At 47.0% G+C, this 27,454-nt stretch overlaps 3 protein-coding genes and 2 long non-coding RNA genes across 10 annotated transcripts in view; 3 read left to right on the top strand and 2 right to left on the bottom strand.

The window, feature by feature from the left end:
* Positions 1-6,701, top strand: part of HOXA3 (homeobox A3) — a 51,990-nt gene extending 45,289 nt beyond the window's left edge. For all 6 annotated transcript variants that reach the window (XM_083706004.1, XM_083705999.1, XM_083706003.1 and 3 more), the window contains exons 2-3: positions 1,404-2,019; positions 4,993-6,701. In XM_083706004.1, coding sequence (XP_083562130.1) covers positions 1,521-2,019; positions 4,993-5,756 — 1,263 coding nt within the window. In that variant the 5' untranslated portion in view covers positions 1,404-1,520 and the 3' untranslated portion in view covers positions 5,757-6,701. The remainder of the gene's footprint in view (positions 1-1,403; positions 2,020-4,992) is intronic.
* On the bottom strand, positions 5,809-9,907 carry LOC310828483. The gene is made up of 2 exons (XR_014556951.1): positions 8,365-9,907; positions 5,809-7,396 (listed from the first exon to the last, which is right to left on the bottom strand). It is a non-coding gene; the product is annotated as an uncharacterized lncRNA (long non-coding RNA).
* Positions 9,908-10,489: 582 nt separating this feature from the next.
* On the top strand, positions 10,490-13,979 carry HOXA2 (homeobox A2). The gene is made up of 3 exons (XM_083706016.1): positions 10,490-10,591; positions 11,635-12,063; positions 12,837-13,979. The coding sequence occupies exons 1-3, from the start codon at positions 10,582-10,584 to the stop codon at positions 13,601-13,603; spliced, it is 1,206 nt and encodes a 401-aa protein (XP_083562142.1). The 5' UTR covers positions 10,490-10,581; the 3' UTR covers positions 13,604-13,979.
* Positions 13,980-14,096: 117 nt separating this feature from the next.
* LOC310828451 lies at positions 14,097-18,575 on the bottom strand. Its single transcript, XR_014556884.1, has 2 exons — positions 18,461-18,575; positions 14,097-15,160 (listed from the first exon to the last, which is right to left on the bottom strand). It is a non-coding gene; the product is annotated as an uncharacterized lncRNA (long non-coding RNA).
* Positions 18,576-18,923: 348 nt separating this feature from the next.
* On the top strand, positions 18,924-21,867 carry HOXA1 (homeobox A1; the record flags this gene model as incomplete). Its single annotated transcript, XM_083706056.1, has 2 exons — positions 18,924-19,578; positions 20,160-21,867. The coding sequence occupies 2 exons, from the start codon at positions 18,924-18,926 to the stop codon at positions 20,513-20,515; spliced, it is 1,011 nt and encodes a 336-aa protein (XP_083562182.1). The 3' UTR covers positions 20,516-21,867.
* Between the last annotated feature and the right edge of the window lie 5,587 nt (positions 21,868-27,454).

Raw genomic sequence — 27,454 nt, 5'->3', positions numbered from 1 at the left:
CAGATAAAATTCCTGGGAATGAAAGCCCAACTCCAACCTCGGTTGTACTCATGCAGGTAAACATTGTGGAGTGAACAGAAAAAGGTTCGCCTGGGTTGTAGGAGCCTTCTGCGGTTTTGTGTGTCCATTCTCCTTTTCCCAGCCAAATGACCCTCATACATCAAATTACATAGCAGTTCCAAAGACAGAGCCTATTATCGTTAAGTTGGTAGGAAAGTTCAATCCGTGGTCATGGAGATGAACGCTGGTTTTTCAGGTTCCTGGTGTGTGTCTTTCCCCCAATCCATCATGTTTGAGCAGGTAGAATTTGGGTATATTACATGAAGGGGTTTGGGGGAGGGGGAAGTGAAGATACTGAATGATAATATTTTAAAAGTTCATATGTGCCTAATATACCCCCGAAATAGTTATTAGCTGTTCCCGCGGAACGCAATGGACAGAAATAATATACAGTATAGGCCCGAGGGTGCGAAGGAAACTTCCCACAAAAGCAGGTCTATCTGAAAGGCCGCCTCGGATTATTATGTTTGGTTACATGTTGAGGCTGTTTGATCCTGGAGGCCAGATTTGTGTCTCTGTCTAAAGGCGCAGCAGTTAAAGCTAATTTATGCGCAGGAAGTTGGCTGGTTATTAAACTGCGAAGGAGAAGGGTTTCCCTCGTCGCTGTGCTGTTTCATCACACGAGGGCCATTATGGGTTGCATTTGTCAAACGTTTCCTAGCAAACAGTTCATGTGTTCGAATCCCTCGAGTGCCAGAACGTTGAGTAGCCCTTCACGGGGAATGCGATGCAGTTATTTATGGGTCTTCTAGCTTTCCCTTTTCTTTTTTCCTTAAAAAAAAAATGCAATTCAAAATGATGTTTGCTTAATAATAAAAAAGGAGGGGGGAGCAAAAAAAATAGTCTAAAGAGGAAAGAGCTACGAATTTGCTCATTATTTTGGGGGTGGGGCGGGGAGAAAATATCACTTTCCCACGGTGACCACAAGTTTACTCTGGTCGTTCTTATCTAGAGACTCTCCCTTTAAATAACCTACGAAGTCCCTTTCCTGAGAATTGATAAATTGGTTCTTAGAGTAAGGGTGTGTGTGTGTGTGTGTGTGTGTAGATTTTCATGTCTCTCTCTCTTTCTCTGTGTGTGTACACACACACACACACACACACACACAAATATAGATATGAAAATCCTAGAAAACTACACTCTCCCGGAGCAGTAAAACACACAGTACCGGCTGCCTAGTAAATCCCAGCCACTATCGAAATTCTCTTCGCCCTCCAGGCCAAGTCATGCTGCTAAATATTGCTGACCACTTTTTCTGTTATGGCTTTCATGTCACTTAGCTATTGAAAGTAAGATGGATTTGTACTATTTCTTCACTCTCCTGTGCTTTCCCTCCACCCTAGGTCTACCAGGACGGGCCATTGGAGGAAAAACGTCACGTGACAGAGGGGTGCCAATGTTATTCTTTAAGGGTGTCAAGACCCTGTCAGTTTGTGAAATAAATATTGGGAAACAACGAAATGCAAAAGGCGACCTACTACGACAGCTCTGCGATCTATGGCGGCTATCCTTACCAAGGAGCAAATGGTTTCGCTTACAATGCTAGTCAGCAGCAATATCCTCCTCCGCCTCCTTCTTCCTCGTTGGTGGAAACGGAGTACCATCGACCGGCCTGCTCTTTACAGTCCCCCGGAGGCGGCGGCGGCGGCAGCACCACCACCGTGTCCCACCACAAGGCCAATGAAATCAATGAGAGTTGTATGAGGACCATCACCAGCCAGTCTCTCCAGCCCCCGGTCCTTTCAGAGCAGCCTCAGCAGCAGCCTCCAGCCCCCCAGCAAGCTCCACCACCTCCACCCCCCTCTGTGTCACCACCTCAGAATGCCACCACTAATTCCGCCCCGCCTAGCGCCACCAAGAGCTCCATCTTGAACTCGCCCACCATGTCCAAGCAAATATTCCCCTGGATGAAAGAGTCTCGACAAAACACCAAGCAGAAAAACAGCGGCTCCAGTTCAGGTATGGCAAAAGGAGGAGGGCTAGTAGAGATTAACCGAGCGGATGTACTTACAGGCAGCCCCATCCACCAAGCCGTTAAGCAGAAGTTATTCAGATCCTTGACTTCTAGGTGTTTCATTAGTCTTGCAGGAATGGTTTAGATTCCCCACTCCCCAGCTATTTCACTTGGAAATTGGAAACACACACAATGGCTTGAGATCAGAAAAATTGCCTACACACAGAGATTATATCTATATATCTATATATCTATATATCTATATATCTATATATCTATATATCTATATATCTATATATCTATATATCTATATATCTATATCTATATCCATATCATCTATATCTATATCTATATCTATATCTATATCCATATCATCTATATCTATATCTATATCTATATCTATATCTATATCTATATCTATATCTATATCTATTACACATACACACAGCAAAAGATAGATATGCAAATGCATACATGCATACAGCTTCATGTGCACATATTTAGGTAGGGGTTTGTGTGCGTGTGTGTGTGTGTGCGTGCACACACACATCCAAAGAGGCTGATCTCCAAAAAGAGGAGGACGCCTGAAGTTTGGTTGCTTTGCATGACCTCTGTTAAACTCTAGCAAAAGAATGTGAAGTTGCTTAGCTTCCAAGCTCTTCTCGTTGCAGACTTTGAGATGACTGTAACAGGCACTTCTGAGTCCTCAACATTCCATAGGCAACCCGCCCCCTCCTTCTTTCTGCTTCTATTAAATCATGTCCAGATACAAAGGTCCAAGGCCTATCTTCAACCAGTGGCAAGACCTGTGTGCATCTCTCTCTCTCTCTCTCTCTCTCTCTCTCTCTCTCTCTCTCTCTTCTTTTTTGGCAGTGTGCTACAGTCACAAGACAGTGACCTATCCCTGCTGAAGTGTAATGAGAATAAAATAGCTCATCATTATCTGCAGTCAAGATCAATGCTTTGTTTGATATTCATAACCTCTTTTGATTTTAGCGCACAGACTGGCAACCTTACAAGCACGGTAAACAAAGCTTAGGTTTCTTTAGCACTTTGCAGGCAGGTCCATAAATACATTATGGGTGGATTATAGTGTTTATCAACAGTGCTATTACATAAGTAAACCCAAATCGATGAGAAAAGTATTAGCGTCAGTCTCCCCAGGCATTTGGCTCCTGTTTACCACTTACTTCCTCAATTTATCTTGTGCTGTGAAAATAGATTCTAAACTTTTTGCAAATGTTTTCTTCGATGCATTTCTAATACTGTTACAGTGGTGTATCAACACTGACAAGCCTGATTATTTGATATGTACTGTGGTTTAAACTGTATATTTATCTACATGCATATTATATCATCTAGGACCCTGGCTCTGATCCATAAACCCGGGCAGTCAAAGTACTAAGGGTGGCAGCCTAATTCTAAACATGTCAACCTGGAAGTAAACCCTGCTCAGTTTAATAGGCCTTGCTTATTAGTAAATATGCAGAGGACTGCAGACATATCTCATTAGGTGCAACTGTTGGAAGGACAGTCCCACAGAACTGAATGTAATATAGGCTTGATACTAAACTTGGAAGCAAATTCCTGGAATTCTGTGGGGCTTAGGAACTCTGCTTAACAGTGTATTCCTATACCTATCTACCTAGGAGGAATCTCACTGAGTTCAATGGGGACTTTTCCTGGGTAAGAAGGTATAGGATTAAAGCCAAAATCTCATGGAGTTTGATGTGACTTCAGAAATATTTCACTTATTTGGATTGTGCACTCAGCAAAGGCTGAATACATTTTGGAAAATGTCCAAGTGTTCCCACTCCCAACCCACCATGGTGGTAAAAAAACCCAGCACAATGAATTGAACAATTAACCATTTTGCTGCCCTTTAATGGTACCCTAAAATCACTGCCTACAGCAGGCCTCTTTGTCCTTCCCAGTCACAGAGCTGGCCCTGTGTTCCTATCCATTCCATTCACTTGAGTGTATCCAAGCTGGCTTTAAGCCAAGTAATTCTTCACTGGTGTGTGGAGCTGGCAGCCAAGCTGGTTTTATATTTGGGGAAGGAAGTGGATAGAGTATGAATGTTTGTCTTTGGCTTTTTGTATTCTGATTCTCGGCTTATTGACATAGATACCTATCTTGTTATACTTAATGGAATATACCTTTTGAAGTTCTCTGGACCTCTCTGAATGTCAGCCACATTATCCTGACCCCACCAAAGTCAATGGGACTTTTGCGGTTGATTCTAAAAGAGTCAAGTTTTCTCTTCTCTAAAGTTCCATATGAAAGAAATAATTCAAACTACCACTTCAATTGGACTTTCATTCAATTACTTGGGAGTAATCCAATTCATATAGCAAACAACTTTTGTTTTAGCGGTTTGGGAGCTGACAACATGTAACCCCAAAATCCATACCTTTATTTGCCATGGTGTTTATCTTTCCAATAAAAGCATGGTTTCTGGTCAGACGCATTTCTAGTGGTTTTCAAAGACCGTATCTCTGATTCTACAGAGATACAGGCAATTTGCATATATTGGTGCAGTAAATGACTGTCACTTGAGCATATCTTTGGTCACAGCAGACAACCTCATGTGTGGAAGAGCCAATGCTACCACTAGGCCAGGGGTAGGCAACCTAAGGCCCGTGGGCCGGATGTGGCCCAATTGCCTTCTCAATCTGGCCTGCGGACGGTTCGGGAATCAACGTGTTTTTACATGAGTAGAAGGTGTCCTTTTATTTAAAATCAATCTCTGGGTTATTTGTGGGGCATAGGATTTCGTTCATATTTTTTTCCCAAAACATAGTCCGGCCCACCACATGGTCTGAGAGACGGTGGACCGGCCCACAGCTGAAAAAGGTTGCTGACCCCTGCACTAGGCCCTGCAATGTACTAGCCCAGGCAAGGCTGATTGATGATTACTGGTTGTTGTGCGTTCAGGTGGCCCCATACTCACTTTGTTCTTTGTATGATTTGCATAGGTGAGAGTTGTGCTGGTGATAAAAGCCCCCCAGGGCAAGCTTCCTCTAAAAGAGCCCGCACAGCTTACACAAGTGCCCAGCTGGTAGAACTGGAAAAGGAGTTTCACTTCAATAGATACCTTTGCAGGCCAAGAAGGGTAGAGATGGCTAACTTGCTCAACCTCACAGAAAGACAGATCAAAATATGGTTCCAAAACCGCAGGATGAAATACAAAAAGGATCAGAAGGGCAAAGGCATGATGACCTCTTCAGGAGGACAGTCCCCCAGCAGAAGTCCTGTCCCTCCGGCTGCTGGAGGATACCTGAACTCTATGCATTCCCTAGTAAACAGTGTTCCATATGAACCCCAGTCACCGCCATCCTTCAGCAAGCCTCATCAGAACGCCTATGGCATCCCTACGTCATATCCGGCTCCTCTCAATAACTGCCCGCCTCCACAAAAGAGATATACCGGAACTGCAGCAGTGACTCCTGAATATGACCCTCATCCTCTTCAAGGGAATGGCTATGGCAATCCACATATACAGGGAAGCCCCGTCTATGTTGGGGGCAATTATGTGGACACCATGGCAAATTCTGGGCCTTCCATCTTTGGTCTGACTCACCTCCCTCATCCTTCCTCTGCCAACATGGACTACAGTGGGCCAATGGGCAACAATCATCACCATGGACCGTGTGACCCACACCCAACATATACAGACCTTACTTCTCACCATCCTTCTCAGGGAAGAATTCAGGAAGCGCCCAAACTGACCCATCTGTAATATACCATCAGTTACTTAGTGGATCATAAAAGCCCCCCAGCCTTTTTTTAAAAAAAAAAAGAAAAAGGGAAAAAGAAGGAAAAGAAAAATACTTTTAATTCCTCCCCCTGCCCTTTCTGTTTTGCTTCTGTTTTCTTTTCTTTTGGTTAAAAAAAGAAGCAGCGTTTTCTAGTTTATGTGACGTAGCAATATCTGTTGCTTGAATTGCTCCCTAGTTTCAATAGTGGATATTTATCTCCTTGAACTCTTTGCCTTGTGTTCTCCCTTTGAGAGTATACATAGGCTTTCTACTCTTAACTTCAACACTTTTATCAAAACAGGGTATATGAACAAATTTTCTATACAGATGGTTCTTAAATGTGAATTTGTTCGTACAGAATCGATCCCAACCGGGGAAGCATTTTTATTTTAATTGCACTTCTTTTAAATAGCGAGAAAGGAATAAAAAGGCGCTTGAACAGGGGCTCCCTGAGCGAACTTATTAATACGTGTACGTCTTTCAACGTGTGTATGCTGGTGAACTTTCAGATTTATTTATATTTTTTTGCAAACTTTGAATAATCTAAGTGTTTAAATTTTTTTATTTATCCCCATCTGTTCATATTTATATATATAAATATATTAAAAAAATAAACTTCTGTACCCTGAATATTCAGGAGATATTTACCTGGTTGTATGTTAAATTACATACATAGGAAATATCATTTGGAAGGGGGGAACTTAAACTCCTTTATTTAAAAAGAAGAAGGAAAAAAAATGCAATAAAATCTGGAAAATAAACAGCAGGCCACCATAGGAACAGAAACGGGTGCCTGTTAACATCGAACTAAAGGGAAATGTGTAAACCTGAACGAGAACAACACAAAGCTAGATTTTGTTTTGAAAGTTATACATTCCTTGCTGCTCACATTCTGGAAAAAAAAATAAAGTTTTTATTCTGAATAATACAGACTTAAGATATGATCATTTGGTTTTAGAAAGGAGGGAGAAAGCGAGAGAGAAAGAGAACAAGGACTGACGCCCTTGGAGCTTTTAAATACATAAATCTCCAATATCCAACCTTCAGGTCTCCTCTGCTTCTCTGAGCTTTCAAAGCTTAGAAGGCTTACACATTTTTGTCTCTCCACTCCTCAAAAAACAACAACAGTGAGGAGAATTGGAGCATTGAAAATATCCAAGATGGAAAAAGATCCGCCCTTTCCGACCATAGCTCGAGGACTGCAGTTCTCCAGACGTTTTTCATAAACGCAGCCCATAGGTAGCTGTGGCAGCTTGTTCGTTTTTTGTTGCATTCATTGTGGTCAAAGGGAAGCGGAGGAAGGGGTGGAGGTGGGGAAGAGAAACTGTGTCTCTCATGTCTGGAGCGATATGCTGTAAATCAAGCTCAGGTGGCTGTGTCGCCTCTGCAGAAGGGTATCTTCTCCTGAGGCCGCAGGATGAGCTGGGTCCCGCTTGCAGGCTGTTCTCCCTCTCGCCATGTTGGGTCCACTCTCTGCTGGAGGAAGCCAGCCGTTCCTAATGGGAGAAAAGGCTCTTCTCGCCTCCGCACTGGGGACCTTTGAGCCGATCGGCAGCTCGCTACTCCCACACCTATAAGCTCCTCTCGGGAACCAAAAACAGACAATTCAGCGACTGTTATGCTGAGTGATGGGGAAAATATTTTTTTTAAAAAAAAAGGAAAAGGAAGGGGTGGGGATTTGGAGAAAAGAAAAAGAGGCGAAATTAAATAAACTTAAGGCTAAAAAAACCGAAGACTCGTGTAGTTAGACTCATATTTGATATGGCACGAATTCAAAAGCACATTTGTTTACAGGCAAAATACAATTCATCACCCTAATAATGAAGGGACAGATTCAGCAATAATAAATCAGGCCTGTTTGCCAAGCGATCTGGCCCATCCCCGGGGTTGAAAGAGAGAGTTTGTTCCTTATGGTCTTCTCCAAGAACTGAGCTGCTCAACTGCGGTCTTAGAAACTGAAGGGCTTTAATAATCTTTGCACGACTTGTTAATCGAGCGTCCTTTCCCATCCTGCACCCCCACCCACGTCTTTTCTAGATTGGGTGGGCGAGGTGAGGCAATCGAATGTAAATCTTCTATTGTGGGAGGGGGGAGGGGAAATAAAATAAATGAAATCCTTTCTTTCCGAAATACCATTTGATATATCCATAGCAAATTGGTCTCGAAGACCCTCATGCATGGATCTGCGCTAATAAACGAGTTATAATAAATCCAAACAGTAAACAGATAATTTAAAGCTGCGGGGCTTATTTGTTGTAGTAATTGGGTTTCGGATTTTAAAAACACCGGTATACACAATAGTGCATTTAGAGGGGAACGATTCCACATTCAGCATCTGTTATGTCAATCTAAAGGAGATTGTCGCCATGTTGGTCACCTTGGTAGAAATATTATTCATCTCTTCTCTTTTTCACAGTCTTAAGAAGCTTCCTGATTTCTTGTCCCAATAACATTGCTACCCCCAATATAAAAAAATAAACACAAGGCGTAGCTAACTACAATGCAAAGAAACGTAACTCTGTATTATTATTTTGCCATCCATACAAACCTTATTATAGCTTGAGTTAGGCAAGTCCCATATATACTTACAGCGACGCGCTCCAGACTGCAGAAAGGCTGCATCCAGCCTTTTAAAACTCATTAATCTGTTTTTAAAGGGTCTTAGAATGGGGGAAAAAAAACCCAAATTGGAGCTCCGGAATGCAGCATTTGGAGAAAGATGAAGCGAAAATGGATCGTGGTGGATATTCTCCTGTTCAAAATTAATTTGAGAGATGATGCCTTATATCAGTGGCGAATAGCTGACTGTTGGTATTGAAAACCAACCTTTTAACACAATTTTCTGGGAAGGGGAAGTCAAAAAGCATATATTTTCTCCTCGTGCATTTTTTTTTACAGGAAAGGGGCCACCTAAATTTTCTCCCTGCACTCCCTCGACTGTATCACATACTGTTCGGATTTCATTTAGAGAAACATAATTTTTGTTTTTGTTGTTGTTTTGGTTTTGCAGAGGGTTTTGAGTGGAGGGCATGGGGTTTTTTTTTTGTTGGCCAGCCTCTTTGTTCCAGGTGTTTTTTCTATTAGGCTGCCCACCCCAAAATGCTGGCCCTAACCCTCCCACGCGGATTTGACTCACAAAGCCTTCCTGGACCCAACTGCCCCAGCCTTCTCCCACGTTCGCCTTCCCTCCTAGCGGGTCCTCGAACAAACCCTCCCACCCATTTCACTTCTAGCACCTATATTCTATGGGGGGGGGGGAGTAAAGATTTAAAAAACAAACAAAAAACAAAACCCAGGATCGGAGCTGTCTTTCAGGGTAATGCGAAAAAGAGCAAGATCCCAACCCTTAATACAGGAAAATAAAATCCATTTGGGGAGCAAAAGCAGCCACGCCGTCCTCTTTTTCCTTGTTTACTCGCGTTTCTTGCTCTCTCTCTCTTTCCCCCCTTCTTTTCTCGGCCACATTTGATCTGGGAAAGAGCAAGAAGCTTCAAATGTGTTCTTAAAGGCCAGAAGCTGTCAAAGCGTTTGGCCCGGGAAGATTGATCGCGCGCAGGCTTCAGCGGATCTTTGTTTGGAGTAAAAGCAAGAAAATTAAAAAGAGAGAGAGAGAGAGAGAGAGGGGGGAAAGAAACCCAGCCTACATCTTCCAACAGCATGTAAGGCACCCTTTTCCATCCTCCCCCCCCTCCCCTCCCTCCTTCCTTCCTTCCTTTCCTGTCAAAGATGCATTAAATAGCAACCCCAATCTACATTTTTTTTTTTTTAAAAAGTGAACAAATTATTGCAATATCTCGGCCCCTCCCCCACCCTTCCTCAGCCCCTGATCCATATTGTGGGAGTTTATTTGCTTGAAATAAAAAAGGGCTTTTGCTTTTTTTTTTAAATCACCTTTAAAAACATTCTCTTTTTTTTGGCTTAGTTTCACTCCACCTGAAGATGTAATGGTCAGTTTATTGTTTTAAGCGCTTCCAAGCTCTGCTCAGAATTCTGCTCTGAAATCTAACAAGGACTTGAGGTAGCGGATGGAGCACTTTCGGGCTTCACTGGAATGTATAAATATAGAAAGAGAGCTCTTCCATCCCACCCCTCTCGCCTTGCAGAAAGCCCTCATCCCCCAAAAAAGGGAGGATGCGCGGCCTTATTCCTGGTTTGCTTTGAAGAAGAGGAAACCTTCGCTTCGTTCCCACCGTGTCCTTCTGGGTCTTCTTCTCTCCTCCAGCGCTGTCCACCCCTCCCCTCATTTACCTTTTTTTAAAATAAAAAATAATAATAATAGTAATTGAGGCGATTGAAGAGCTATCCTGTCCAAACCATCGGCATCGCGGAATGAATGAGCAAATCGAATAAACCGTGCGCTCCCAAACGAGATGGTAAGGGCAGGGACGGATAGCCAGTTTCACAGTCCTTAGAGCTCTTTGGTTTAATCTGCAGCCTTATTGTGGTTTTGTTTCGTTTTTTTAAATCCCTGACATTGACTTTTGACATATTTCAATGGAATCGAGAGGGGGAAAAATACTCGCCGGACCCCATTTTATTGGGGCTATGGAAAGAAAATGCGTCAGCTGATTCCAGTGTCGTTTGTGTGAATGCTCTGGATGTTGTTTTGTGACACCCTCCCCGTTTTTCTTCCCTCTTTTGATCGGAACCTGTGTTTACAGTCCCAGGGTCTAATGGAAATCTGTATCTCCTCTGAACCGTCCGCTTCTGTCAAGACAACTGCGGGGAGAAAGTAGCGACCCACCAGCCTGCGTGCTCTTACTCTTCCCCTAGGAGCGAAGCTGCTGGAGAAATTCCTTCGACACAATGGATGGAGGCAGGGACCGGCGGCCAATTGTTCTCCATACTGTACCCTCAGCTGAAACGGGGAGAGAATTGCGGGGGGGGGGGTGAAGATGCCAGGTCGTGATCGAGGGGGAGGAAACCCCAACCTTGCCGTCCTTTAATTTTTTCTTAAGGAAGTGGTTAGTCCTCAGCACGGAGTTGGGTCCGGGTTTTGTTGGAGATGGGGGGAGGGGGGAAACAAACCCAAATAAAATATAAGCAAAGACTCTCTTCCTTGGCATCCCCTGGCCGGGTAGAACTTTTTGTGCTGCGGTGGAGATGTTGGGGGCCCGCGGTGTCACAACTTTGGAGATTAATGGATGACTTCGTTAATGACTCAGGGCGTCCGATGGAGGTGCGCCGGTGATTTGTGAGGTGCAAGGCGCTTGCTTGACAGTCCCAAACAATGAGAAGGGGGAGTGTGCGGAGGGGAGGCAAGCGGGGCAAGGGAGCCTCCCCGGCCAAGCTAAGCATCAGAGGCAGCAGCAACAGCAACAGCAGCTCAGACAACCCACCCAGGCAAACACACACACACACACACACACACACACACACACACACACACACACCCTCTCTCTCTCTCTCCCTCAGATATCATTTCAGATTAGGAGGCAAAAGGGGGAGAGCGAGCGAAAGAGCGCGCGGCGGAGATACCCTTTCCCCCCCTTTTAAAAAGTATAAATAATGCCTTGCTGGCCCCCAATGAGGCGTTCCTTCCCGACTTTTTTGGATCAATCAAACAGACAGTGGCTTCTTTTGATTAAAGCCCAAATTGTCATTGGGCAGAGGCAATCATGTGACAGCCAATTCGGTCCAATTTCAACCTTGTCTCCATGAATTCAATAGTTTAATAGTAGCACGGTCCCCATACGGCTGTAATCAGTGAATTAGAAAAAAAACACCCCACCAGCGATCTTCTATGATATTTTTTTTCCTTTTCTCTCTCTCTCCCTCTTCCTTTCTCTCTCTCCCTCTCTCTCGGTTTCCCCCCCCTCCCCCCTTTTCCTGGGCCTTGCTCCCCCCTCCCCCTCCCAGAAGCGCTAAATAAGAGGGAACTTTTTCTCCAAGGGGGCTGCGAGTTGAAGGCCATGAATTTCGAATTTGAGCGAGAGATTGGTTTTATCAATAGTCAGCCATCGCTCGCTGAGTGCCTGACATCTTTTCCCCCTGTCGGTGATACATTTCAAAGTTCATCAATCAAGAACTCGACGCTTTCACACTCGACACTGATTCCTCCTCCTTTTGAGCAGACCATCCCCAGCCTGAACCCAGGCAGCCACCCTCGCCACAGCAGCAGCAGCCGCCCCAAGCACAGCCCCAATGCCAGCAGCGGCAGCCCAGTGCCAGCCGGCGCCCTCCAGCCTCCGGAATACCCCTGGATGAAGGAGAAAAAAGCCTCCAAGAAAACTGTCCTGCCGCCTCCTTCGGCCTCCGCCACTGGACCAGCCTGCCTGAGCCACAAAGGTCAGTTCAAAGACTTTGCTGCACCTTCAGCCTTCCTGGGACTCAGAGATCTCTCTCTCTATCTCCATAGAATCTCCTTTTCTCCTCTCCCACTCCCTCTCGCTTGGATGGGTGCCTCCCTAACTTGCGGCACTCCAATCCGGGTTCGTTGGAGGTCTGGCGGGGGATCCACAGGCAGATTCCTCAGAAACCAACCCCGCCGACACCCCCAAATCCCCCCACCCCAAACAAAGTTTCTTCTTTTTTTCTCTCCCCTAACTTGTTTAGCGTGGGATGATTTATTTGAGTTGGAGGTGACCCTCCTCTTGTCTCGCTGTCCTAGAGTTGGGATATTTGACAGTAATGAAGAGTGATAGATTGCTCTTGCTCAGCTAAGCAGCTGATGCATTAATTATAAATTGTTGTATGGCTAATATCAAAGTTTGCTCGGGTATGGGCAGGTTGGGGAGATGGAGGCAAATCAAGTTCCTGGAGCTAAGCGAGGAGGGTGGGGGGAGAAGGAAAAGTGGGTCCAAGAGACCGGGCTCACAGGAGTGCAAACACAATGGATTTACTGCATTCATGGGCGGCCATTTTGTTGCAGTTGAAATTTTAATGCTTTAAGAGAGAAAGAAAGAGCCCCCCCCCCAGCTCCAACTAGCTCATTTCCCCCCACCAGGCTTGGATGTTCAAAATCCTAAAATAACACATTCTCCCTCCTCTCTCTCTCTCTCTTCCCCCCTCTTTCATATCTCTCATTCTAATGGTGCTTGTTGTTGTCTCCTTTTAAGCAGAATCTCTGGAGATTTCCGAAAATGGGACCGGGGGCTCCAGGAGGCTGAGGACTGCTTATACCAACACGCAGCTCTTGGAGCTGGAGAAGGAATTCCATTTCAACAAGTACCTCTGCAGACCGAGGCGGGTGGAGATCGCCGCTCTCCTGGACCTGACCGAGAGGCAAGTCAAGGTGTGGTTTCAGAACAGGAGGATGAAGCACAAGAGGCAGACCCAGTGCAAGGAGAACCAGAACAGCGAAGGGAAATTCAAAGGCTTGGAGGATCCCGAGAAAGCAGAAGACGACGAGGAGGAGGAGGAAGAGGAGGAAGAGGAGGAGAAATCCCTCTTCGAGCAAGCCCTCAACAATGTCTCAGGCGCGCTTTCGGAAAGGGAAGGCTACACTTTTCAGCAGAATGCACTAGCGCAACAGCAGGCTGTCACTGTCCACAATGGAGAGTCCCAAAGTTTCCCAGTTTCGCCTTTAACGAGCAATGAGAAAAATCTGAAACATTTTCAGCATCAGTCACCCACTGTTCCCAACTGCCTGTCAACAATGGCCCAGAACTGTGCAGCTGGCCTGAACAATGACAGTCCTGAGGCCCTGGAGGTGCCTTCTTTACAGGACTTCAGCGTTTTCTCCGCAGATTCCTGCCTACAGCTCTCCGACGCCGTCTCCCCCAGTCTGCCAGGGTCCCTCGACAGCCCTGTAGATATTTCAGCTGACAGCTTTGACTTTTTTACAGATACACTCACCACAATTGACTTGCAGCATCTGAATTACTGAGAAATGGCAGACCAACTTTTCTGAAAAGGGTTATTTTCCCCCCCTCTCCTTTTCCATTTTTGGGGGAGCGGGAGGGGGAGGGGGATGACTTGATTTAATTTCTTTCCCTTTTCCTGGTCAGTATTTTCCTGATTATTTTTTATTTTTCCTTCTCGGTGTGTTGGAGAGCTTATTTTGCCGTTTGCCTATGACATTTTTAGTTGTGTCCGGTTTTAAACCTAGTCCCATTCTAGGTCCTTCTATGAAAAGCAATATATAAGGCCTGTAAGAAAGTGATCATATCAAAATTGTATCTTCACTTTCTTTTTATTTTTGTATTACATTAGGATGCGTTGTCATAAGTATTTTTGGTAGAATAAATTCTTGTTTGCTACAATCATTTTTCTTATCTCTTTCTCTTTCTCTCTGCTTCATACAAGGAAGTTAATCTCCGCCCCTCCCCTAGTCCTGAAATAAAATTAAAAGAAACAACACAATTTGGTCACAACCTTCGTCCTTTTTCGTTAAAAATATATTTATTTGGGGGGAAGCCAGCGGTAAATGATGGATTTCCAAAGTTCTCAATATTTAAATGGGGGGGGGGGAGAGAAAAAAGAAACCTAAAATAACTCCAAAACTTACATAAAAATATATCCCCCCCCCTTGAATGCACATAAGACATTAGAAGCACCTTAAAATGTTTCTGTGCTATCGCAAACGATTTATTATAGTATAGGTTGAATATATCGTAACATTATATAAAAAATCTCTTCTACGTTTTAACTGATATTGTATTATAGGCAGAATATATCATATGATTGCAAGGGGAAACAAAAAGCACTACAGCAAGCCTTGCTGCATAAATGGCCAGAAATAGACAGAAGTGTATACTGGTTTTGTACTATTGAACGCTATTTTTAACTATTTCATTTGCGACCCGTGCCTTGGAAAGGGGGGAGGGATGGTGGTGCGGGGAACCAGAGCTCAGAAAGGAAGGCATTTGATGGATTTCCCAGCTGTCCGAAGGCCCCGAGAAAAGAAACCTAAAAGAGAGGAAATCAGAGGAGAGAATTAAGACACAAGCACACGCGGTTAGGATGTATGCAATGCATATGAAAAATCGCTTTCAAATCCTGTGGCTTTCGCTAGGTCTACGGAACAAAAGCTGTTGGAGGGCATCGAGTCCTACTGGAACTGGACTAACAAGTGTAGAGTCATGAGGTCGGTTTAAAAGTGCTACCAGGCGGGGATAGCTGTGTGTATTCTCTAATCCGATTTCAATTCGGATTGTTAGCAAAATCCAGTATGCCTCTTTTCTTCTCCTTTTTCGCCCCACAGCCTATCAGTAGGTGTTAGCAGATATGCCAACGTAGATATTTATAGCCCGCTCCTTAAGAACTTCCCCAGATCTTTGCAGGCGCGGGTTTCCTGGTTGCTCTCCTATGCGCACGTTTGTTGTGGTCGCCGTTGGCTTCCCTGTTTTGCAAACCCCCTCTAAGTGGGGTGGCGCTGAGCTGCGTGGGTTATAGCTGGAAAGACTGGATGCAATTCTTCCTAAAGTCATAAATCAAACGCTTTCTTTGAATGAGAATGTCATCAAAGAGATCAATTGCAGGAACACATGCACAAATAAAAATCCTCTTACGTATTTGCTCGGGCTGGGGTTCCCCGTCTGAAACCATTAAGCTAGGAGGCGGTTAGTCATAATTCATTTTTATTGCTCTGTTAAAACAACAGCTTGGCTAAGCTTCAGGTGCGGCAGGGAATCCCGGGCGCTCCCCCGCTCTTTTTTTCTCCCCCCCCACCGCTTTTTGCTAAGGGTTTGCCTGGTTTGTGACACAGAAAATTCCACTTAGCGTGCATTTCGGAACGTTTTCCTTTTATACAGAGAAGGCAGCGCTCAGGTTTGTTGTTGTTGTGGTGGTGTGTGTGTGTGGGGGGGAACCTCCGGTTCAAAGAACAAAAGAAGCCTTCCATACAAATCGACTCCCCCCACAGCAGATTCTCTTCCCCACCCCCGCATATCAGAACTAGGCCGAGCCCTGCAGATATCCTCTTTCAAAACGAACAAGAGAGAAATTCGAAAGATTCTTTTTCGAACGCAAAAACAAGAATGCGCCCTGGCCGCAGTAACGAGGGCCAGAGATGGGTTTGGTGACGTTCAGAACCACCAGAGGAACCGATTCAACAAAGGCGGATGCAGGGTGACGGGGGGGGGGGGAGGAACCGGGGGGGCAGGGCCTGCTCTGGAAAAGGCCTTCGTGGAGCTTAGGGGGCTTTTCTGTGGGCCTGCTTGCGTTTTCCAGAAGGCAGACATGGAATGGGAAATGTGGTTGCTTCGCCACACTGGGAAAGGCGTCCCCCTCCCCCGATCTCCCCGGCCGCCGCCGCCACCCCGCCCTCCCTGTGTCTCCTTCTGCATTCTGGTAAAACAGAGGAATTGTGTTGGCTTCAGAATGCAAAAGCGTTGGGCTACAGAGACAATATAACAAAAGGGGAAAGAGTTCTTCTGAACAATGGCGGAGAAATGGGGGAGAAAGTGTGGAAGGGTGCAACGGAGCAGCAGGCACGGGAGGGAGGTTTCTGCTCAGAGAAAGGCGGCCAGGAAGGAGAAAGAGAGGGCGAGGATAGGGGCCCAAATGAAATGACCAACTTTTCATAGGGAACAAGGCTTCCTTTAGATCTGGATTTATACCCTGTTTTCAAAGCCGGCATGCACCAACATAGTTTTTACATCTGAAGCTGTTAGGGAAATATTAAACACCTACATGCACGTTCTTTTGTTTTACAAAACGCCTCCTCGTGAATCCACTCCTCGGGCCACGCGTTGGCCACTCATATCGATGCGATCTACTCCCAGACCGTCGTGCCTGGGCAATACGTGACTGTGCGTGCAATGAGTAGAATGGAAATCAATGGGGCTACTGGTAAAGGGAACTCTGTATCTGTCCTTCCTTCCAGTAAATTTTAGAATATATAAATATTACTCTTAAACACACACACACACACACACACACACAGAGAGAGAGAGAGAGAGAGAGAGAGAGAGAGAAATCCGAGGTGTGACTACAGGGCCAAAAAGAAGTGTTTTTAAAGTCCCACTCAGAGCGAGTTTAGCTCTACCAAAGGAAAGCCAGGAAGTACGCATGAGACTTTCAAAGTCTCACAGCCAGATTCGGGGCACGTTTGTCTTAGTAAACAATGCATGCTTATCAATATTTTGAGTGGGCCTCGCTTTTGAGAGAGGGAGCAGGAAGAAAGGGGAAGCTGGAGAACAGCCTAATCCAGATCAGCAGCATTTTAGGAATGAAAATAGTATTATAGTTTCAGAGGGACTAGGGTGGTACGGAATTATACATGGGGTGTGTGTGTGTGTAGATAACATAGAAGCAACAGCCTAATTAACACACTAATACTAAATATTGGGTTGATTTCGACATTTGCAGGATGAAAGCATAAGAAGCCCGCATAGTTATTTCCGGACTCCGTCAGGCAAAGTTTGCCTTCTTTCTAGTCAGGCCTGTTTTCCTTCCTACATTGCAGGGGGTTGGACTAGATGACCCTTGGGGTCCCTTCCAACTCTACCATTCTACGATTTTATGCTGAATTCTGTGCTGTTGAGTCCTCCCTGCTCACCTCTCCTTTTTGTGCAGATGAAGCCCCCGTGGGACCCACCACCTCCCCACCTCCAACCCAGGGGTTTTCCTCCAGGTTTAAGCTGACCCTGCCTTTCCTTTGGGCAGGTCTAGCCCCACCGAAAGCCAGGCGTCTCTCCTGGCCCCACGGACTTGAGCGGAATCAGGGATTTACATCTGCGAGAAGAAAGCACTTGCGGTCCTCGCCGGGGAATCCAGAGAGGCCTCTCCCAACTCCCGGCCATTTGTTTCCCTCGGCTCCCTCTCTCCCTCCTCGGAAGGAGGGCGGCAGCCTAGTGATCAAGCGCCTGGAGGAGCGCTGTCGACCCCCTCGCCCCTTCCTCCAGACAGTCTCCTCCCCCTAACCGTCCCCTAGCCATCCAAAGGGCTGCTATTTTAAAGACTCGCATCTTTCTAGACCTCATGGTTTCAACCCGTGGACACTCCTTGCGGGTGGGGGGAGGGAGGCAAAGGTTATACATGAGAAGCGGGGTGGGGGAGCAAAAGTGAATGGGAGGTGAGAGAGAGGAGAGGCCTGACAGTTTGCACAGGCGCCCTAGCGGCTCAGCTGCCGGAGAGAACCTGAGAAAGCTTCCCTGGCAACCTTTGTAAGCGCTTCCTTCCTCTAACCGCGCCCAGCAGCGTCGGATCGTCCGACAAAACAGCAACCCAGTACCCAGTTGCCAGGCAGGCGCACTACCGCCTCCGTTTCGGCCCAGGCTGGCGGCTCCAACTGCCCCCCACTGATTCCCTGTTTCCAGGAGCCAACGGCGCCATTCCCGTGCGTTAAAGCCAACCACGCTGCCCGCAGCAGCAGCAGCAACAATGGCGTTGCCTTGCAGAGAGCCTCATTTCCATGCAAATAACCGCGAGAGAGAGGCTGGACCAAGCGCATTTTAACTCTTGCCGGTTCGCGCGCGCACGCCGGGGTCTGTCTGAGGACGCATCCGCAACTGGCAGAGCTCAGCCGCCGGCCTCCTACCTCTCCCCATGCCCCCAAACCTCCCCCAGCCCCCCTGATAGCGCGCTCTCTCTCTCTCTTTCTCTCCCCACCTCTCTCTCACACACAGCAACCCCAGACTGCTGGAGACTGCCCAAGGCAGACCATAATGATCCAAGCGATCTAACTGTAGCCGAGAGAGTTCAGCCTAGCTGTGTTCTCTCGACGACAGCCCTGGAGAAAGCAGCAGCAGCAGGAGCAGCTACCCAACTGGGGACGCCCTGCGCGGGTCCCTTTGCTTACCTGCCAAGCCCAGGCTGTCCCTTCGTAAATCCATGCAAGAGCAGCCCCCTCCGGCGGCGGCTCTGTGCTTGCTGCTGCTGCTTCAGGCTGAGCGCCTGGGCGCGCACTGCCTCTCTGGCCCGGCTCTCAAACCCCAACGCGCTGACTGGGAACGGGGGAGGAGATGGGGGGTGTGGAGAGAGAGAGAAAGAAAGAAAGAGACAGGGAGGGAGAGAGGGAGGTGGTGGTGGCTGCGCGTCACCTTGATGGAGGAGCGCTCGGAATTTAAATGCCACAGCCAGGGTGATCCATCACCAGGAAGGAGCAGGGCAACTTTGGCAGGAGGAGCAGCCATTGGCTGCCGCCCTCACGTGGCCGCCGTCTCACTGTACATTCATATCATTTTTCTTCTGGCCCCCATGGAGGAAGTGAGAAAGTTGGCACGGTCACCCAGGACTCCGAAGAGCCGGTCAACCGGTGATAGATGGACACTGCGAGGATGAATTCCTTCCTCGATTATCCGCCCATCCTCAACGGCGAGTCCGCCACTTGCTCACCCCGGGCTTACCACCACCACCACCGCCACCACCACCACCACCCCGACCATGGGATTACCACAACCACGTTCCAGTCCTGCGCTGTCAGTGCCAACAACTGCAACGGGGACGACCGCTTCCTCGTGGGCAGGGGGGTCCAGATCAGCCCCCATCCCCACCACCAGACTGCTACCTACCAGCACCACCCCAACCTGGGGGTGTCCTACGCCCACCCGAGCTGTGGGCCCACCTACGGCGTGCAGAACTTCGGCGCGGGGGGCTACAGCCACTACCCACTCGCTCAAGAGGCAGAGATTAATGGGGGCTTCCCCCAGTGCGCTCCTGCGCTCTACTCTGGAAACGTCTCGTCGTCCGTGGTTCAGCAGCCCCAGGTTTATGCTGGGGGCCCCGTGGGCTCTGCTCAGTACATCCACCCCTCTTATGGGGACGAGCAACAGAGCCTAACCCTAACCAGTTATAGCCACCCCCTGTCTCCACTTCATTCGAACCACCAGGAAGGCTGCGGTTCCCCTTCGTCGGAGACTTCTCCTCCCGCCCAGACTTTCGACTGGATGAAAGTGAAGAGGAACCCTCCCAAAACAGGTGAGTCACCTGCCTGAGCGATCACTCTGGACTTCGGGAAGTTCGGGCCCGAAGTTTTCTTCTTCCTATTATTATTTTTGTAAAGTGGACGCGGAAGATCTGCATTTAAGCTAGATGCAGATCAACATGATGGTCCCAGGTATGATGGGAACAGGTATGGCTGCGATCCTGAAGCGTACCGGTTCTCCAGAAATGGAGGGGGAGGTCGTGTTGTGATTTAGGGTTCCTATTATAACGCTCAGTTTGATGTGTTTGTGTCCCCGCTGTGGATCACAAAGCAGCCGGTGGTCAGATCTCCCCTGATCTAGGTGAGTTCAGTTGCTGTTTCACTGGACAGGCGGACACTAAGAAGTTAGCCCATGTGCATTCGCTAGGTCTTTACTTAGGAATAAGCAGGTTTCCGATTGGCCCACAAAGTTCCTTTCACTTTAAGAGCTCGTTCTCTATGGTTTGTACCTGCGCGCGCCTGCCTATTGATTCATGTCACCTATAAATCATTGCTTCGAGTTAACGCTTCTGATTTGGGTTGTTGTTGCTGTTCTCTCTCTCTCTCTCTCTCTCTCTCTCCTTTCTCCCTCTAGGGAAAGCTGGCGAGTACGGTTATGTTGGCCAGCCCAACACGGTCCGGACCAACTTCACCACCAAACAGCTGACGGAGCTGGAGAAGGAATTCCACTTCAACAAATACTTAACCCGGGCCCGCAGGGTGGAGATCGCCGCCTCGCTGCAGCTGAACGAGACTCAGGTCAAGATCTGGTTCCAGAACCGCAGGATGAAGCAGAAGAAGCGAGAGAAAGAGGGCTTGCTCCCCATTTCTCCGGCCACCCCAACAGGAAGCGAAGAGAAAGCGGAGGAGTCCTCGGAAAAGTCCAGCCCATCCCCCTGTACCCCTTCGCCAGCCTCCTCTACCTCAGACACTCTGACTACCTCGAATTGAAAGACACGCTGCTCCTCATTCTCCCTCTAAGGCACAATCTAAGAGTAAATTTATTGTGTTTCGAACTTATCCCCTTGTTTATTTTCGGACTCTCACGCAATTGGCGGAGAGAGCAACCCAAACTCTCACCCTGAGCCCTTTGATCTGGAGACAAGTCTCATTGATTTGAATGGAACTGTCTCACGAATTTAGCAACTTTGAGGCTGAGATCCTATAAGGCCTGCAAGCAAGCTCTCTGGAAACCAACATGCCTGAATAGGCAGGCCACAGGATTGCCCTAAATCCCATGAAAAAAAGCGGGATGGGACTTTGTGACTATTTTAAACTCACTTGATTTCAATGGGAGCTGGCTCACGTTGTCTGGGTTGTGACCCAGGAGTTTAGGACCTCACTCTGAGTAGCTTATTCAGTATCACTCACTAAGTCTGCCTCAGCTCCTCAGAGTTGATCTGTTTTCATCTCTAAAGACTGTATTGTGGGAACAATCAAGAGAATTTGTTAGACCAGAATCGAGTTGCCAAAGACATTGCTACCGTTTTCTCCTCCAACCAAAGACCTGTCAGACCCAAATTCACGAATAGATGCACTATTGAAAGCGTTTACACGACTTCGAGAACTTTCACCACTTTAATTTAATGTCTCTTGTCTTCTCGTATGTATGAGTTTTGTTGGTTGTAAATACTTTGTCCCAGAGATTTATCTTTTTACGGATTTTCTAGAAATGTTTAGATAAGATGATGAGCTTAAACAGGGTGGTTACATTCTCAACACTGGATTCGATTTTATAGCGAAAAGTGAGGATGTCACGAACGAAAAGTTGTTGAACTCAATCAGATACCTCAAAAATCATAGGTTGCTACTATTTCTTTGAACGAGCTAGAAAAGAAAGTGGAAATTGCACTAGGTTTTAAAAAAATAAACCTTGCTTATTAGTGTCTACCCCCGCTTTAAATCCCCTCCTTCCCGAACTCTGTGCTGGATCATTCCCAACCCCCAATATTATCATTAAAAAGGGAGAGGGGAGGTCCCCCCACCCCCAGGAAACGTTCCTTAGACTTGAGGTCTTTTCAGCCCAATTCCTGAATGTGATGAATGGCCAAACGAATGTATATTTTATGTGATTCGTGGATGGAACTTGCATGATGCACAACCGCTTGGATGTACTCAGTGAAAATAATACTGAGTTCTATCAGTTGTCATTTGTGATGGAGTACTTTCTGATTTTTTTCTGTACAATCATCCAAGGTTCTGAGATTCTGTGTTTAAAAAGAAAAAAGAAAAGAAAAGAAAGGAATCCAGAGCAGAATTTTACGGGTCCTACAAATCTCTGTAATAAATATATTCATATCTCAGGTTTTTACTTTGCTTCGGTATCTTTTGGAAAGCGGAGTCTGGGGTTGAGGTTAAGCTTTCTGCACCCTTTCCAGTTCCCCTGGAGTGGCTTTTGATCGGCTGCTCAGATATCCTCCTCAGATATCCCTACATCGAATTATTCGCGCCCTTTGACTGCACATTATGTACAGTACCCCGAGATTATACAAAGTAGGTCTATTAATCAATAGAAAGAGAAAGATCCATGTTTATCTTCTGCAATTAAGAGAAAGGCGAAGGAAGCGGAGCTATTTTTGAACCATACTTGCGGGAACTTCCTGGGTCAAGGGCTAACCTTTTCACCCCGAACTGAATATTGACCTGTGTGTAAACAGAGTCCTCTTCAAAAGCAGAAGCTGTCTTCGGCCGGTCTTTCCTCACATCACAAGCCACCAGTTAAGAGAGTCACATTTCATTATCCCTGGGTATAAAGCTGTCCAAGGAACCCCCAGCGTCACTCCCTGCCTTCTAAATCGTCAGTGACATCTTGAAGGCACAAAGCACGATAAAAGTTCACAGAGGGAGAAAGAGGGAGGGAGAATTCCTTGTTGATCCAACTCCGATTCCTGCGTGGTCTGCAGACAATTTCCTAACCCAAGTAAGTTCAACCCAACGTGTCCTTGCAAACCCCACACCAGTCCCGCCCCCCTCTATTTGGAAAACAAGTTCTGGCAGGTGAATTGAAGTTACTTCCTGAAAAGACTTGCAAACAAGTTTGTTTTTGCTTTTTAAAAGATCTGCAGAACCCTCTAACGCGCCCCCGCTTTTTCTTCCAAGCTCTCTAGCCAGAACATCGAGGCTTTCCATTCCATTCCACTCCAGCCCGTCTGAGAAGCTGTGTTTCTTTCTTTGGGGATTTAAAAGAAACAAAACAAAACACCCTCCTGGCTGCAAGATCTGCAGGAGACTTTTACAAGCTTTGAGCCCGGGCTGTGAAAACAACAGTGGAGGCTGCTGGTTCTGAGAGAGCCGGAGCGCGCGAGTCGTCTGCGGCTTCTCGGCTGAAGTGTCAAAGGCAGAGCAGCCTGGATTTCCAGGCGTATCGGCCATATCAAGAGGGCGAGGAGGAGAGACCCCCCCTCCCGCCTCTCTCCCCTGCTATTGCGCAGGGCTGGTCTCCAAAGGGCTCCCTTGACTGCCTTGTTGTAACTTCAAAGCAGGAGACCCAGGTTTCATTTTATCCTCCCTTCCTCTGCTGCCCCCCCCCCGCCCGCCCGCTTTATACTTTTATATACATAAAAAAATAAAATCATTTTGTTGACTAGGGTGAGGCTCCAAACTCAGCAGATGGCCTTCTGCCAGAGGCTTTCGTGACCCAAAGGGCATCTATCTCTGCATGCCGAGAGGGCCTGATCGGGATCACCTCTCGGAGAGAGCTGTCCTCCTCAAGCACGCGGCGGCCGCCTGACCCTTCCGCATCCCTTGCGCTTTTCCTCCCTTCCTGACTCGTTCGGTGGAACCGGGAGAACAATAACAAAAGGCTGGCAATAATATTGTTGAGGGTTTGGCGGGTGTTTTCAAAGGAGGACGCATGTGCCAGGCGGTGAAGGGACGAGGCTGTCCTAAGATAACCTTCTGCATTTCAATACACATTAAGCGCCCGTCCCCAGGGATCTAGGGAACCGTAGTTGATCCTTCACAGAGCTACAGTTCCCAACACAGCTCCTAGGATTCTTGTGGGGAGCGGGGAAATGCGCTTTGAACGCGCTTTATAGTGTGGATCTGCATCTTCGCCTTATTCACCCGAGCATGCCTTTCGAGACCCATTCCTTATTCGTATTATTTTATCGTCTAGTAGGGCTGCCTTTGCGACCCGCTTTAGATCAGGCCGGGGACCGCTAGTGGGCCCCGATTCGGGGACATCGACATAGGGCCAAATCCCCCAGGAAGAAAGTTCCTCCTTCCTGCTAAAACGTTTCATGTGGAGGTAATTCAGGAATAAATAACTCACTTTTCGTGACGCAGGCTTCTTGACTGACGCCTGCCGCAGCAGTTCGACCCCCCCGGGCACGTTTACCCTGAAATATGCCCCACCCCCAGCTGAGTATGGAGTTGCTCCCCACTAAGAGGGTGTGAAATTGTAGCTTCTCTGGTTTGGACAAAGACCAGCAAGAAAAAGCATTCCTCCCGAGCCGCTTCATTTATGCTGGGGCAGAAACACCGCCCTTCACTGGGAGCTGAGGCCGCTCTCCTCATATATCTATAGATATATACCTATATATGACATTTGATCAATAAACTTGTCAGCCAAATAACATGGCTGACATCTCGATCCTAAGCGGATTTAGCGTGGGGTGGTGGTCGGCGGACTCTCTCATCGATGAACGGTGTTTGGAAGGAGATCCCAAAGCATGGCCTAATTTGAGGGGAGATATAAAGGCTATGGGACTTCCTTTGGATGAAATAAAAGCCAAGCACATTCTTGTGAATGAAGATTTGTGCACGCATGCTTCGGGGTAACTTGCTCCCAGCTTCACGGTTTCACGGCTCTCCGAAACCCACGCTGCTGTCTCTGCGGCTGAATTAGTCAATCGCTGCTACAAATCGATTAATCACACCTGTGAATCGATTAGTGCCTAATGTTCTCTTTATTTACAAAAGAATTTGCGATAAATCTTTTCATCCTTTCCCCCAAATTGTGCAAAAGAATGAGGAGGGAGGTCACTTCTTCTTCTTCTTCTTCTTCTTCTTCTTCTTCTTCTTCTTCTTCTTCTTCTTCTTCTTCTTCTTCTTCTTAAAATAGAGATAGATATGCCAACAGCAACTATCCTTGGTCTGCTTATTTGCATCCTGGTCCTCTTATGACTGTGTATATATTTATTACCCGCAACTCAGCCAAACGTCTCAAGGAATTGAGCGTCTCTTTTCAAGCCTGAGATCTATTTTCGATGTTCACCTTTAAAGTTTACTTTTGGAGGCTACATTGAGATGCTCGGTGTTTTCCTCTGGGGCAATCAGATTGAAAGCGATCAATATTTACTCAGTCTGAAAAGGGTTGTTGAAAAGGCAGCTCGCAACAAACTGCTTAGCTGCTCACCCCTGTTTAATCTCAGGTTCACCGAAAGTTCAAGCAGAAATGAATTCAGCGGTGGGTCACTTTAGAATGTGTCCCAGTGGTTTATTTCAGCTCTCTGCTAAAGGCAACAATTATTTACACACACACACACACTCATCTCCCAGCGGAGCCTCTTGTCTATTATTCTAATGCTAAACTTGATCCTTTGACTTAAAACTAAAAACATTTCCCCCCCCCCCAGTTGTGGGGTTAAAATCTTGTTTCCTCCTCGTCTCCTTCTAGACCTTCTTTGTTCTAGCCTTGATGATCTTTAGCCATTGTTAAAATCAGTGCGCATTTTTTTAAGCGAGTGAAAGAGGGAGATTGTTTGCAACAACAACTTTTAAATTATACAGAACAAAGCGCGGGCCTTTCATCTCCTTTCTGGGCAGCAAGCCCTGATGACTTCAGCAACAATGCACTTCCCGGTAAATGCGCTTTTGGATCAAACTTTTTCGCAGTATCTACACAAACCAGAGAATTTAAAGGAACCCCTCCCCCACCCCCACGCCCGTCTCCAGCCAAGCCATAGATCCCATTGCTTCGACTTAACTGGGTTGAGGACAGTTTTGGCGGCATTATTCCAGGAAAGAAGCACTCGAAAGAGGCGGCCAGTTGAGGCGATTCAGATGTTCCTTGAAGCAAGCCCTACCTGAGATAAGGCAGCGGGCTTCCAAATCGAGAAAGCACAGAACTTGCGTTATAATAATGCAGCCAGCCTCTTAACAATTCCCCCGGAGAGGCTTCGAAAGGCGCGCACAATTCAAATTGGGTGTGCGCGCGGCCGCGCCCTTGCTCGTGTGAACAAATGCGAGTTCTTTAACGTGTTTGCACGCTCCTCCCGGCCCGTATTTTAATGAAAGCAAGCGAGAAGGGACCGCGGGACTACGCAAAAACCCAACATTTGAAGGTGCTGCACGTTGTGTCTAATTGCAACAACCCTCCAGAGGTCAAAGTTCACCTAATCTCTGCATAAATGCATCCGGAATGGGAATTTATTAGCCTTTTTCTCCGGGCAGATCACGTTCGAGGCAGAATCTAATTTTCATTAGCATATTGGCTAGCAGGAACTATCACCCACAAACTCGGCGGCTTCCCATTTTTCCTTTGAGATGCTGAGCATCTTTAATTGTTTTGTCCTAGTGCAGGGATAACGTTGAAAGATGCTGCGCCGTTTCGCTAGGGACTGATTCTTAAGCGTGCGCCTCTAAGCACTGTTCCTGGGGGAAGAAAATTCAGCCGCATTTCCAAAGCGCTGATCCTGATATCCCACTTTCTGGCATACCGCACATATTAGATCTGCGGAACTAATCCAAAGCAAGCGTTTTCAGGACCCCCTGCTTTCAGATTCTCGCTGGTAACCGAATATATTACGCTGAGTTTAGTTTCAGGGGGGCGTTTTAGGGGTCATATGTTTTTCTTTTTTTAGTAACCACATTTAAAAAGAAGAGAAGAGAGGTGGATGTTGATAAAAAACTTACCTGCGAGGAAAGGCAGAAGATGGGTTAAAAATAAAATAATTGGGCATACTAAAAATAATTTTAAAAATATGCAGCCGATTAATACAGAGATGTGTTGGTGGGGTCAATCGTAAAAAAAACCCCAAGACTCCCTATCTCCCCCTCCACCATTCCTGTGGCCTCTAGGCATGTTCCTCGGCTGTCTTTCACAGTTGAAATTCCTTTCTTTTTTAAATGGCTTGTGCACCATAAACTCTCCTGGGTGCCCCCTGCTCTTTGTCTCAAGCTCAGGAATTCAGAGGGACAACCTCGGCCAAACCCGATCGAGGCTGAGATGTCTGCAGGAGGAAGGTGTTTCAACCCAGCGGGGCCCGCGCCTGGCTTTTGAAGCTCATCCCAGTCACCCGGTTTGCCCACTCGAGTTCGAGGGAATCCTGCCCACTCGAGTTCGAGGGAATCCAGGGCAGGAGAGCCGAGGGGAAGAGACTTGCAATTGTCTCTTCCCCGTTTCTCTGCTCTTTCTCGGATGCTTCCTTTTGCTTCTCTTTGATTCCGCGCGGGGGGGGGGGGGGTGATTAGGATTGGGATGGAAATCCTCTCGCACAATCTTTCAAGGGAGAATCAGAAAGGCACATTTGCTCTCGAAGGCGTTGGCAATTCCAGAGAACCAGGTCCGAACACGATTCCCCTGGAAAGCCTCCAGAAGAGATTAAATCAATATAAAACGCAGAAATGTGCAGGGCGGGGCGGGGGAGAGGGAGGGTAAGCAACCCCCGGGGTGAGAAACCTGGGAAAACTAGTGGATATAATCTATGTCACTATCTTGCGGGAAATCCAAATGCGAACAACTGGGCATTTCCAGATCCACGCCGCGCTGCAGCCCGCCCGATTTTTGCGTCAGACAATTAAATGGAACGAAATCGGTTTGAATCCGAATGGCGCCCCCCATAACAGGCCAACTGATCGGACTCAACAATGCGCGTTTGTCACCGGTGGGTTTAGAAGCAGGCGGATTTGCGGTACTTGGGCCGGGGAACCCTCTGAGAGATCAGA

This window comes from Podarcis gaigeae, assembly GCF_964106915.1.
Source record: "Podarcis gaigeae genome assembly, chromosome: 12".
NCBI lineage: Eukaryota > Metazoa > Chordata > Lepidosauria > Squamata > Lacertidae > Podarcis > Podarcis gaigeae.
The sequence above is the reverse complement of the archived record's forward strand: the minus strand, read 5'-3'. Positions and strand labels throughout refer to the sequence as shown.

Coding starts and splice junctions, on each gene's coding strand:
- HOXA2 (XM_083706016.1), top strand. Junction 12,064..12,836: donor AGCCTGCCTGAGCCACAAAG/GTCAGTTCAAAG, acceptor CCTTTTAAGCAG/AATCTCTGGAGATTTCCGAA.